The sequence below is a fragment of the Ammospiza caudacuta genome, chromosome 3 (assembly GCF_027887145.1).
Source record: "Ammospiza caudacuta isolate bAmmCau1 chromosome 3, bAmmCau1.pri, whole genome shotgun sequence".
Classification (NCBI taxonomy): domain Eukaryota; kingdom Metazoa; phylum Chordata; class Aves; order Passeriformes; family Passerellidae; genus Ammospiza; species Ammospiza caudacuta.
The window spans coordinates 80,045,565-80,059,368 of record NC_080595.1 but is presented as its reverse complement, the minus strand read 5'-3'; the positions used below and the strand labels follow the sequence as shown (position 1 = coordinate 80,059,368).

General features: G+C 36.0%; 1 protein-coding gene across 1 annotated transcript in view; it reads right to left on the bottom strand.

Moving 5' to 3' along the window:
* NBAS (NBAS subunit of NRZ tethering complex) overlaps positions 1–13,804 on the bottom strand; it is a 159,298-nt gene that overhangs the window by 130,925 nt on the left and 14,569 nt on the right. Inside the window, exons 10-18 of the mRNA XM_058800751.1 lie at positions 13,225–13,363; positions 11,723–11,788; positions 8,108–8,236; positions 6,182–6,245; positions 4,736–4,929; positions 3,398–3,655; positions 2,481–2,606; positions 1,059–1,210; positions 165–299 (exon numbers count right to left, since the gene is read on the bottom strand). Of these exons, the coding sequence (XP_058656734.1) occupies positions 165–299; positions 1,059–1,210; positions 2,481–2,606; positions 3,398–3,655; positions 4,736–4,929; positions 6,182–6,245; positions 8,108–8,236; positions 11,723–11,788; positions 13,225–13,363 (1,263 nt within the window). The remainder of the gene's footprint in view (positions 1–164; positions 300–1,058; positions 1,211–2,480; positions 2,607–3,397; positions 3,656–4,735; positions 4,930–6,181; positions 6,246–8,107; positions 8,237–11,722; positions 11,789–13,224; positions 13,364–13,804) is intronic.

Here is a 13,804-nt window from a genome sequence, read left to right as displayed (position 1 = left end):
TCAAGAAATTAACTAAACCGAGAACTTGACACAATATAATGCCAATTAAAATTTATACCACTTTTCTAGCAGGAATAATATATATGAGTAATTATGTTCTTGCAACTGTGTAGTTATTATAAACCTATAATTCTGAATAAAACATGGCTTAACATTTCATTTACTTTGAGAAGTTTACTGATGCTAGCAGTTCTTGACGCTTTTTGGCCTCCTTTTCCTTTCTAGTATCCATTTCTTCATCTGGTGACAGAAGGTCTTCATAGGGAATTTCAATGTCCACTTCCCCTGGTAAAATAAATCTGGAAGACAAAATCAACAATCTAAGCAAAGGGGGAAAAAAAGAAATTAAATCATTTTTGAAGAAACATATTAAAACAGCCTTTTGTCTATGTTTTGACTAAAAATCTGCATATTTATAGAAAAATACTGAATTTTTGTGTTTTAAACAAGCAGGGATTCTTCCCAAGCCAACAAGAGACATCAACTTCTGTTTCCACTCCCTCCCTAAAACAAACCAAATCCAAAATTCATAGAAGTTTCTAAATTCCACAGCCAGCAATTGGATTGGCAGCAGCTCTCCAGCACACAATGGCAATAGAAGACTGCACAAAGAACAGCCTCTTTCTATTTCTACCACCAGAAACTGAACACTGAGGACAATTGTCTCTACTGTGTCTTGCTTCTGCTTGATCAATACAACTAAGACATAACTAAACACATTTATAGGATTAGTTGCAGCTTTCAGAAGCAGCAAGAGAAACAGATTCTCATAGTAAAATATTGACATCAGAAATTCCCTCTGATGAAGAAATTACAGGGCATATATTTACAATGAACACTGTGTTTTATATACATACATAGGTAAAATATATAGGTACTTTATGGACATCTATAGAATAAGTCTGAGTCAAAGCATGACCTTTCTTTATGTCCTACAAAAGCTTCCCAATATTTTCACTAGTGGTTGATACAAAAAAAAAAATTACCAAATTACCATAAAATACTTTATACACCATTATTTAAAAAGAAAACAAACAAAAAAAATATTCTTCCCAAACCTGCCACCATCCTCTCCTTTTCCTATGGCCACAAGAGCCTCCAAGTCTGTGCCTTTCAAGCCATACTGAAGCAGCTTCTTAGCAGCATCTGCATTTTCTGGAACTCTTTCCAAGCACTCATGAAGAACCCATGCACGTTTCTTGATTTTGCTCTGTCCAAGAACAAGAGAACAGACACAACGTTACGCAGTCCAATCCAAAGCAACAGAATCAGAGATTACAATAAAGTTTTCTCATGTATTTCGTCCTCTTAAGAAAATGTCAAGCTCCCCTGGTGACTGACAATGCAAACCAACAAAAGAGATGAGAACAAAATAAACACAATCCCCTCAGCGGGGAATATATATGTGGCAGAAAAGGGCATGGAAATATCAAATTACTTAGGAGAACTTCCACAACTGGAACAGAAGTAATTATGTGCACTTTCTAATTAACTTTACTCCTTTTTACACTAAATACAATGTGATGGTTTGGGGGTAAAATACATGTTTTATACACCAAGTGTATAAATTCCACAACAGCACTAGAGTAATTTTCAATACCATTTTCTTCACATTCACTAAGATTCTGTGACAGAACAGGCACCCAAATTACACAATATATTTGCCTTATCTGCTGATCTTTGGTTGACATTACAGATCACATACGGAATGGCTAAATTTTAACATTTAGTCAATATCTGACTTGAAAAGATATAGAATACACTTCTCTTGATCTCTTGTAATACTAGACTGACATACCTATCTATACTACTATATATACGCTAATATACCTGTATTACTAATACCATACTCTATCTGCTATTCTAATACTGAACTATATATTACTGTTCTATAGTAATAGTATATTTCTATTACTAATAGTTTACCACAACCATGAGGTTGTACAACTTAAACACCATTTTTCTGCTGAGTTAGCAGTTTTTCTTCCAAGCCAAAAAAACCCCATGTTGAATTCTACTGAAAAGATCAGTTACAGTTTCCAGAGTTCACTGTAAATTTTGTTATTCAAACTTTGTGATACAGCTACTGTACCAACTTCACCTTCACAATTTATTTTCTATAATAACTTGAAGTATAAACAGTTGATATTTCCAATTATTATTCTTCATCTGCCAGGCAATAATCTATTGCGGCATGTGGGGGAAGAGATTACACACAGGAAGCGTGTTGCTATTAACAGAAGTTAGAAAATATTCCAAAAGACTTTCATTCGCTGCCAAGGTTTCTAGATCAGGGCTTCAGTTAAACTGCTCTCTTACACATGACATGAAATGGAATTTTCAGAGCAATTCTTCAAACTGCCACCAATTCACATTGCATAAATTAGAACACAATTGAGAATTCCATTCCTGTAAAGATAACACAGACAGTCTGATAAGAAAGCCTTAAAAAAAAAAAAAATCACAAAACACAAACGCACCAAATAGTCTTGAATTGAAGCGACATTAACAGCCGACTTCCTCCACTGTCTTTGGTACACAAGATCAGAATCAAGGCCATATGTTTGAGCTAAAGACAAAGCTTCCCCATATTCTTCATTATCAATCTAAAAAGCAAACACGTGAAAATTAAAGTCATCTGATTTTCCATATTGAACAATGAATTGTTAATTCTGTGTGTTGAAAGAGGCAGAGGGATAATTACTGTGGGTATGCATAAGCAGGTAGGAAAGAGACTGGTTCAAGATATAGATAAGTAAGATTCAGATCTGATGGACACCTCTGGAAAATCAAAGATTTTTCCCCTCAAATAAAAGGAACATGTTATTTGGGTAACATTATATTAGTTATACATCATATTTAGTCTGACAGCAGCATTCCCTGGGAACTGTAAGAGTTACAGAGTGGGCTGGTTTACCAGCAGAACAACTGGAATAGCACAGACAAAGCAGTCTGTCCAAGATCCCTAAAAACAGAGCAGTATCTGTTTGGTAAGAATGACTCAGAGGCTTAATGTGTTACATATATCTGAAAAAATAGGCAAAACATTCACAGAAGACTGTAAGTTAACCCACTCCTGGGCCAACAACAAGTGAAACTGATTTCATTCAATATATTTGCCAAGTCTTGCACTACATGCAAACACGAGTACATGTCCAAGACTAGCCAAGCCAATGCTACACAATGACTCCCAGTGGAAACATCACATCATTTCAGTTATCATACTGCTATTTTTAAAAGTGGATCCCTTTAATCAGGTGACACAGCACATTGAGAGTTAAGAGACTCTCAGAAATATGTGCCTAAATCCTTTTGTCAGTACAGCAGGAATTAAAAGAAAAAGCTCTTTCTAAATAAAGCTGATTAAAAGAGATTTTACTTTTCCTTCCAGACTCACTTTTCTCTGGTACAGTTCCTCTGGAGTTGTGGATCTTAAGCTGACAAGGCGGAAATTCTTTGTAATAGTACGTGGTCGTTTCCGTGGAGGAGCAAATCGTTCCATTTCTGTTACAAAGTACAGGCCTTGCTTTAGGTAGCTGAAGTATCTGTCCTTAGCAGAAGTCTCCTCATCTGAGTCTGAGTCATCATCTCCCTCATCTTCATCACCAGGCCTGCTCTCCAAGCGCAATCTTTTTGGAACGAGTTTCACCTCACACTGCAAGAAAACATGAACAAGAAGCATCCACCTAGCACATCTTAACTAGTTTAGTAAGAACTGAGTACATCTTCCACTTCAAATTACAGAATCAACATCCTTCCTCCCTCTCTCCTTAAAACCCTTCGTTTCTCAGGTTGCTTAACCTGTTCCACAAACCCTGACTGCATCTGTCTCCTGGATGTGAGGTTTCATCCCTCACCTACCAAAGTGAAGGCTTCTTAGTAACCTACTTTTACCCTACACCTCCTGCATCAGCCAAGATAAGGCAGAACAGTGGAGACAGCTTTCCACACTTTCTATAGCTTCCTGCAGCATACAGGAGTGTTTTCAACTCTCAGCTGTTCAAATCAAGGTTTTCTATTCAATGCAATCTCAGACTACATCCTTAGGCTGTGGTATGCCAGTCACAAGCTGTACATATTACTTCCAGAACAATACAACTTTCCAAAAACATACACACAAGCTTTGTACTGAGATTTTCTGATTCTAATGTTAAACTTTTGATTAAGATGTTTAAGACCTATTTCAATATAAGCTTTAAAAAGGAGTAATTTTCTCTGTTTTAAAGAAAATTACTGATTAACTTTATTATCCTTTACTCCCTTCTGGAATCCTACTAAAAATAAACAAAAAAATATATCTCTTATGTGGCTCTGCCTTCACTGTGTTCCGTATGTCTAAGTGAAACGTGTTCACTCCTTCTTTATGAGTCATGCATTTCAAAGTGGAAGAGGGATGGTTGCAATGCTCTTCAGAACACTAACATACAATGCAAGGTTACTGTCAACACAAATTCTTTTCTGTTGCAAGTTTCCTCTCATTGAGACTCAACGTTCCAGGAGTTTTGCTTCTACTCTCCACAAGTTATTTATTATTTGATCAAGTTTTTCTTAGAACAGTTAAGCTGCAGCAAGTTCGGAACCCCCCTGCAATGCCCATCTACAGATAAGGAAGAAGAATCACTTTTCCTATTAGCAGTAACATCTTCTATTTTAACCCCCCTACCTAAGGATCACATATAAAAGAGCAAACTGTTATACTGCAATCCACAAGGATACCTGCTTATGCATTGCTCACCTCCAGACTTAGAAATCCTCCATCATGAGCTGAAGTGACCTGGGGAGAACTCTCAAACCATTCACAAGTCTTTCCCAGCAGGTTCCTTAATGTCTTGACTGATGACACAGTCAATGCACCAGAGCAGCGAGCAAGGATGACAGAATTATCTGCCCACCAATTTACATCTATCAATGGGTAATAGGACTCTTTATCTAAAATAAGAATGCACCATATAAAGAAAGATAATGTTAAACCTCAGGTAAGAACAGAGGAGACTGCCATTATGAAGAAATACAGTCTAATCTAACAGATATTTATTGTTATATTTGCAACCTTGGTTCACTAAGTCTGTATTTTATATCAGTTATCTTTTACTAAACCATATTTGTATTAAATAAAGCTGTTGAGAACAAAAAAAAAGTCACAATTACAAACATAATATATATAAATTATTTGGAAAAAATTCACAGTAAACTGATTTACTTGCACGAAAACTAACAGATTTTTCATCTATGATAAAGATCTACTTCATTACCTATCAGGCCATCAACATGACAACAAACCTAATAGTGAAAATCAGAACAGGCTACAGTACTTTTGAGGACAAGTAAACATATCAACATATTCCAAGAGAATGTTGTTAGGAATGTTAAACTAAAAAACCAAGTAAACGAGAAAGTTTCTAGGACTGAGGATGGAAGCTATAGCATTTCCAGTCACTGTCTTGATTATGGTAACTGGGTATTGGGATAAAAGGCTCATCAGAGAGTGGGATCATATTGCTCGCCCCCACATGTCACTTCCCTCTTCTCTGATGAAAACAACCTTTTCCCAAACAGCACTAACAAACAGGTCAGATTATTCCTTTTTTAAATAGTGCTTAACCAGCAGTGCCTACGTATGAAGTCAGATGAATTAACCTGAAGACAGAATCTCCAAAGAAAATATTAAAAAGAAGCAGGAATTTTTTAATAATATAGATGTGTATAAGCAGCAGCAAATGGATCATGGAATAGCTATTGATCTCTGCACTCTTGGAACAGCCATGCAATAACCAGGTGCTAAATGGCTGCTCAGACTGGCCTGAGCTTTCAGAAAATAATAGAGTGCGATGAGGTAAATCCAGTTAGAGGAAATTGCTTTAGAATTGTTTTTAGAATTTTAACTGGTATCTTTTAATTAAAGTACCTTTCAAGATTTATTAGACATTTACAGGAAGAAAAAATGAAATCCTGTGCTAACTGAAATATCAACTTTTTTATAGCTATATAAGCATTCCTAAAAGAGAATCTGAAAAAAAAACCTATTGTGACAGTCATTTAGATCTACCATGCTACAAATTCAAATCACGCAATTTTGGCACCCTGACTGAGATTTAATTCAGCTATTTCAGTCCTCATGTATTTGCATTACTATTTTTAACTCCACAGTGATATAAAATAATGATCTAACTGTACTGCATACCTTTTATTTTCTTTCTTTTTTCACTAGAGAGTCTCCAGTCTGGGTTAAGCTCATCATAGCCAGGCTAAAAAAAAAAAGACATGCAAGTAACACAGGATCCATTTATTTACTCTGTAGTTGACCCATTCATTTTTCAATTAAAATGCTCTCTACAAATTCAAACTCTTCTCAAGCATAAATATACAACTGCTGCAGCACCATTGTACCTTTCCACAAACAATTAAAAGGAAAAACGAAAAAACCAAAACCACAAGTCATGGCCTGACCAGCTTTAAACAGTAATCATACCCAAAAGATTTCAGAAATAAAGGTTCTCCTCTCCAGCAATCAAAAGCCAAGTGTTTGCTTTTCATGTCTATACACAGGACTGCAGGCACATAAAATAATCTCCAAGAGAGTCTGTGTAGTGGCCCTGTGTGACAGTCTAGCACAGTTCTCTAAGCATTTTCCCCAGCTGTTTTCAGAAATATAAAGCCCCTTTGAAGACTAGTGCAAGAAAAGCAGCAGCATTATTAACTGAGGCACCACAAGGTTTACAATTAGGTTGCAGTGCTGTTATTTTAAACGTGACTTAGCAGTGACAGAAATCCTGCCCCCAAGTGCAACACAGTGGAAGTACAGGAAGCTGAAATAACTAAAGCACATTTGGATAAAGCAGAAGGTGTTTTTCAGACTTGATTTTTCAGTAGAAAGAGGAGAGTCTACTAATTAAAAGTAAACATAAGGCCAGTCTAATTTAATTTCACACATATTATGAAAATACACATTATACTTGGACACCAGTTTCACCTATAAAAAAATTTTGAGAATAGTCAAGCACTAAATATTCCTTTATATCACCCTCACTGAATTATGAAGTCCTGAATGCTCCTTCAGAATACATACTCATTATTACTAAAAACAAAGAAAAAATACAACTCACTGTAAGCATCCTTGAGCAAAATTTGTCTGAAGTATATATTAAAAACAGAGATAAATAGATATGCATTTATAGACACAGTACTCATCTCAACACTAGAACACAAATTCTTCAAGGTTTTGTTTGTTTTGGTTGCTGTTTAAAAATGCTTTTCTAAATAAGCTTGAAATTACATTTCGATCCCATTTGTTTACCCTGCTTGGAACGTATATTGGTTTATATCTCACAGGTTCAGAGCATAGCATACAGTACTCCCAGTGAAAAGCCTTTCTTTAACTATTAGTCAATAAATTAATGGGAGGAAAATCACAACACTTCACATACTAGTGTGCTTCACTTCAGATTTTTCACTTTTCAGAATGCATTTCCTCATTAAAATAAAGTTGGGGTTTTTTTCTTTGAAAACTAATTAGCTTTAAATTTCCAGTGTTTTAATTCACACAAGTCACTAAAAGTTTGCCAGTGTCTGAGAAATTCCTAATGAAAGTTCCTCTACTTAGTTTTGCAAATAATTCCTGCAGAAAGCATCGGACTTAACAGCAAACTGATTAAGAAAATATTCTACAGCATCATCTGGAACCAGGTATGGTAAATTTTGAGGAAGGAATAGAATATACTAAGACATCCAGAATTTAGTTTCAACCAGTGAAACAAATTTAGCCATGTTAGCCTCTACTTCTCTTCTGTAACTGCATTTCAGTCTAATGGTGTTGTAGTCTAATTCTAACAGTGTTACCTACTTGGTACCAAAATGCCTCATGAAAAATTCATTGCAACATGATTGGTTCTTTTTCTTAATTTTTCAAGTTCACAGTTCATGGGAGTAACATAGAAAGATTATAATAAATGTAAGTATAGGGCTCTTGAAAAACATGGAGCTGACTGGGAAGCTTGTGTGTAGCTAACACACAGTTACCTGAACTCCTCTCACTCCTACAAAAACACAATTCTAGAGGAGCAGAGTAAGATATATAATTCAAGTTTCTAAACATGTACATTCTTCTTACCTGAGCAGTTTGGTCCCATTCTCCTTGTTGTCTGAGAGATGGAATAGACCAGATCGTCAGTTTTCCTGAGAAATGAATAGCTGCCAAAAGAGCTCCATCAGGAGAAAGATTCATCTTGAAAACTCCATCCTGCCGAACATGGCATCCAAGCAAATAAACAAACAAACATAATAAAAATATACACCAAGGAATACCCCAAAAAATTCCTCCAAATACATTTTTTTTCCTCTCTTTTAGAGAAACAAAAAATTGTACAATCTTCCACCCTGAAAAGTTAACATACCTTAAATTAAAATCAAACAAAAAAACCCTTATTCTAAAAGAAAAAAGTAAGAGATCAGTTGCGACATGGAAGAATAAAAACAACCTGCATAAAGGAAGACCACTATCTTAGCATGAACAAATCTTTAGGAATGTAAACTTCTGTATCACACTGTTATATGGCAAATAAAACCTGGAAGTGCAGCATTCCTAAGAGAACACCCTGACAGCAATGCAGAGCTGCTTGAAGGGAAAAGCACAGGTTGTTCTCTGCACAGAAAAAACATCCAGCAGCCTCAGTTTTCTACTATTCTGACTCTCTTGTCCTGATTGCTCCTTAATAGTCTTCAAGAAAGACTGACCAAACCACAGCTTAGTACAACTCTTCCTCCTTGGGAGCAAACTTATAGGTTGGTATTATTACAAATCCAATTCTTAAATTAAAGGAAAGCAACAAAAGGGATACAAGAAATCAGACAATAAGAGATCTTGGAGGAGAACACTGTTCGTTTCAGGACACTGAATCAAAATCCAAGAACCTCGAGTGACAACAGACCAAGTAGTAACATAGTGAATATCAGAATAAGTCCATATAGATAAATTAATTCAGCATTTATACATTAACTTCTTTAAGGCTACAAAAATTCTCCTAGATTAAGTTTTCCATCAGCTCTGGACACTTTAAGAGGCAAAATACCTTCTTAAGGATTCACAAAATCCAGCACATTGACAACTGGATCTGTATGCTATTTCCACAAGACACTCTAAATACACACTTTTAAAGTCAAATTTAGTGACACTGGCAATAAATGACAATTTCTGAAAATACATTTTACATGTATTCACCCCTCTCTATTATGTTTTCAGAAAGATCATTAATTTCTTAAAGTGTCTCATCTTCCCTAAAAGACAGCAGGATACAGATTCCCAAAAATTACATTGTTCCTAAAATTCCATTTTGTTAGCTCACTTTAAAAAACCTTTTAATAAAGATTCACAGTTAAATTTTTCCAAGTACGCAGCTAACCAATTCTTTTTAGGCCAGCACCACCCCTCTCAGAAAATATCCCAACACAAACGAAGCATAGAAAGGTTAGCTGACATCCATCAATTAAGAAGTTTAAATGGCAGAATGTTACTGGTAGGTATTATTTTAAGATAAAAAATATTCTTTTCAGGTTAGTGTGTTTGTTGGGACTTGGGAGGTTTTTTTTTTACTATTATTTTTATTTTATTTCTTAGTCTTTTTAAAGTGCTAGGTATGCCAGAGAAGCAATGACAATCAAGAAATGTTTATTGTTGTACAGTGGTTTGCAGCTGTTGAGAGCACTCCTTAAATCAATGCCTAAAATGTGTTTTTAATTGAAAAGGACAGCATTAAGGTTTTTTTTTAAACCCATTAAGAATTATTTCTATTAGAAAAAAATTCATATTCTCTGACTATATTCTTAGGCAGCTGCAGTACTGCACTTTCAACTGTAATTTGCCCAGGAATTGTACATGCCTTCTAATGGAACTTCTCTCTTTACAAGCTAATTTGCCTGCACAACAGACAAAGAACAAAAGACTGTTAAAGGACCCAGAAACACAGAGGTAAAATATATAACCTGTTCAGATAACTGATCTTGAAAGGAAGTAAATGTTTACTCAGCAGTCAGTAATAATTCTCTGGCTGTGAGATTTAGATATTGGGTGGTCATTAACACACTCAAATTTATCACCCAAGCCCTGTTATCTATAAAAATTAATCAGTCCTTTGCCAAAGCAGGCAATGCTGCCCCTGTAAACAGCTCATCAGCTTAAGGGAACAGCAAAAGATGTTGAGAAACTCAGCAGGCTGGCACTTCACATTTTTTAAGTGTCATTTAACAACACTAAGAATCAAATCCCAGTGTAGCCAGTTGTAATATACAAGTCCTCTAGCTGCTGTGTCCATCATATTTTAAATGGGACGTTAATTTCACACTGGGAATAAAAACTATACATTATATATTCAAGCCATAATCTCTGAAATTAGATCAAAACATTCAAGGATAAATAAGTTTCCATATTTCTTCATTAATTTAGTATTGGCAAGTGCAATGAAGTTGAAGTTTAGTACAGCTACATGCAATACAAGCTTTTCAGCTAAAAAAGCTTAAGTCAGCTTTATCTTTAGCATTCTCAGTGAAGGAAATAAAATCTCTCCCTGTTCCACCCTTGAGAAAGATTCAGAAAGATTTGTTTTCCCTTTACAATAAAGCAGGCAACTTCTTCTTTCAACCAGCCACCTAAAACATCCCAAGAATCTATTAAGGTCATTTCTAACTCAGATCAGCCATTTTTCCACTCAGAAGGACACAGAGTGAAGGTGGTAGACAGATTCTTTACAGTTCTTTCCTTGTAAAGCCAAAGAAGGGAAAACAATTTCTCTTACAAGAAGGGAAAGGGGGATAGAAAAAGGAATCAAACCAAGGCTATACATGACAAGTAGACAAGAGATAAGAAAAGGAAAAGCAGTACTGCATGGGAAGTTCCTAAGGCATGTAGAAGAAAGCCATGAATGAGCACCACGTACAACACTTTAGAAATACAGAAAGCACACACCTACACTTCAGCACGACATTCAAGGTTTAACACTCATTCATGGCAGAGGAGAACATAAGGTCTATACCCAGAATTTGTTAAGAATAAGTTGATTCTGATCAGCAGTTTCATTAGGCTCCTGGGAATAGAAGTCTGACCCATAATAAACGTTGGAAGCTAATAAGCAAAATGTTTCCATAGTATCTCAAAGTGTAAAAGTAAAGTCCTTCTGTCTGCCCTATTTAAGCCATAAATTATTAGTTTGAATCCACCCATTTTTTCTTTCCCACATGGTGTGAAAATTGTGGGCTGAGGCTTTTTTGTTGTTTTCTAGTGAAACACATGTAGTGCAGAAGGCTGAGTTTTGTTCTTATTCTTTGGGCATATATTTTATTTGAGAAACATCATTACAATCTACTTTCGTGTTGTAGAATATATAACACATCTAACATGGTCTGATTATCACATTCATTAACAAATAATTAGGTGGCTTCTAATCCTTTCTTTTTTGAATAAGGGTTTACATTTAATATTGAACTCTACATCTCTAGACCTCTTCCTGAAACCCAGTGACTCAAACTTCAGCAAATGAACTAAGTGGATTTTTAAGAAAACCAGGTAAGTGGCAAGCTACTCCATTTAATGCTAAAGCTTTTTGATTAATTTAATAGAATGTTAATTCCTAAGTTGCATAAATTACAACCTACTTGCAGTCAGTCTCTCAGGTAGTCATTAATAGACAATTACGTTCGTAAAATACATTTCTGAGGTAGACCTAGATCTTAATACCTGTTCTGTTCCTCGCCTGCTGTAAAATCTTAAATTCATAATCCTTAATAATCCTCTTCTCTGTGCCTGTAAGAACAGAAACAAATCATACAATGAAAAACAATCTCCCACAGTTCCATCCACCAAAAATAAAGTCATATTTAAAATACTAAAATAACTTTGCAAGATTCTTTAGAGGTTCTGCAGAAAGACCTTAACAAATTAGAGAGATGGACAATCACCAACCATATGAAGTTTAACAAGGTCAAGTGCCAGACTGTGTATCTGAGGTAACCCTGGCTGTGTGCAGAGACTGAGGAATGAGAGGCTAGAGAGCAGTGCTGCAGAAAGGGTCCTGGTTGACAGTGAGTTGAATGAGTCAGCAGGGCTACAATATATGGCAGAGATGAAGCCATCAGTGTGCCCAAAGAAAGCCATGAGGATGGTGAAGGGCCCTGAGGGGAAGCCTGTGAGCAGTGACTGAGGTCACTGGGTCTGTCCAGCCTGGAGGGGGCTGAGGGCAGAGCTCACTGCAGTTACAGCTTCCTTGGAGGGGGAGAGGAGGGGCAGGCTCTGATCTCTGCTCTGTGGTGACAGGGACAGGGCCTGAGGGAATGGCCTGAAGCTGTGCCAGGGGAGGTTTAGGTTGCATATCAGGATAAGGTTCTTCACCCAGAGGGTGGCTGGGCACTGGAGCAGCTCCCCAGGGAAGTGGTCACAGCTCCAGCCTGACAGAGCTCAAGTGGTGTTTGGACAACGCTCTTGGGCACACGGTGTGACTCTGGGTATCCTGTGCAGAGCCAGGAGTTGGACTCGATGATTTCTGTGGGTCTCTTTCAACTCAGCTTATTCCGTGATGTAACTATTTTTAAACTTCCATAAGACTGCCTACGTTAAAATAATGCAAGCATAATAAAATCCAGTTTGTATCATTCTATCAACTTCAGTAGGTATACATGTCACAGAAAAGCACTCCTCATTTGCAATTAAATTAACAACTCACTTGTAATACTAAGCAATACCTATATAAGAGTAAACATTGGAATTTATCCTGGAATATAGTAAATTTATTTCAGTATAACCAAGCTGTTACCAAATCAAACATTTACTTCTACTAGAAGCAAAAGAAATCAAGAGCTATAATTAAACTGAAATATTTATTTCAGGCATGCTGCCTTTTGTTCTGAAGTAACAGAAGAACAAACTGTAACTTTTCTCCAACAAAGACAGGTAATATATCCCAATGTACAGCTAGGAGCAAAAAATGTTGTAGCTTGGAAATTTAGACTCCTTTCTTCTTGTTTTTGGTTTTAAAACCACAAGTGATAATTAAGAACTTAAAGTTCAGATCATACTACAGAAAAAGCAAAAATGGATGCTGTGGGAAAAAGATAACAGTTTAGACATATGTATCATAGCTTAGAAAATAGCAAAACATCCCATTAAATTCATCTTTCATAAAGAGATATTTATTGACCTTCCATTGACAATATTTTTCCAGTAAAATGAGGAGACAAACTTACTGTTCTAACATCATCTTCATAACTAGTGACCTGTTTGTAATGGGGAGAGCCTGACAGAATTCTCCAAGCAGATATTCCACAACCAGCTGCTTTAGATACTCCATCTTCATCTGTTTCACAGCCTCCTACAAGGAGAAGTCTGTAATATATATAAAGATGCATTATGATTTCATATACTGCCATACTGCCACATATTTTTTAATTTTCTTAAGTCTATAGCAGTTTGCTTGGGGTAACAAAAGGCTAAATATACCAAGACACTTAACAGCCCAATAAACTTTGTGAATAAATACCCTTAAATCTAAAAAACTTCAATATCATTCAAGTAACATTTGTTATTCGTAGCATAATTCCCAACATCTAGAATACAGTAAGTCTGGCCACAAGTTTGAGTTTCCTTCTTACCCTCAAAAATGATTAAAAATTACTGCTTAAGCATATAACAAGTTCCAATCATTCTGTTTAAGCATCAGATTCTCATTTATTCAGATGTTGTACAAAAGCTACTTCTCTTTCACTGAAGAACTGAACACATTAAGGCTTGTCAATTCTGTTTTCTAAAGCCACTGCACCAATTATA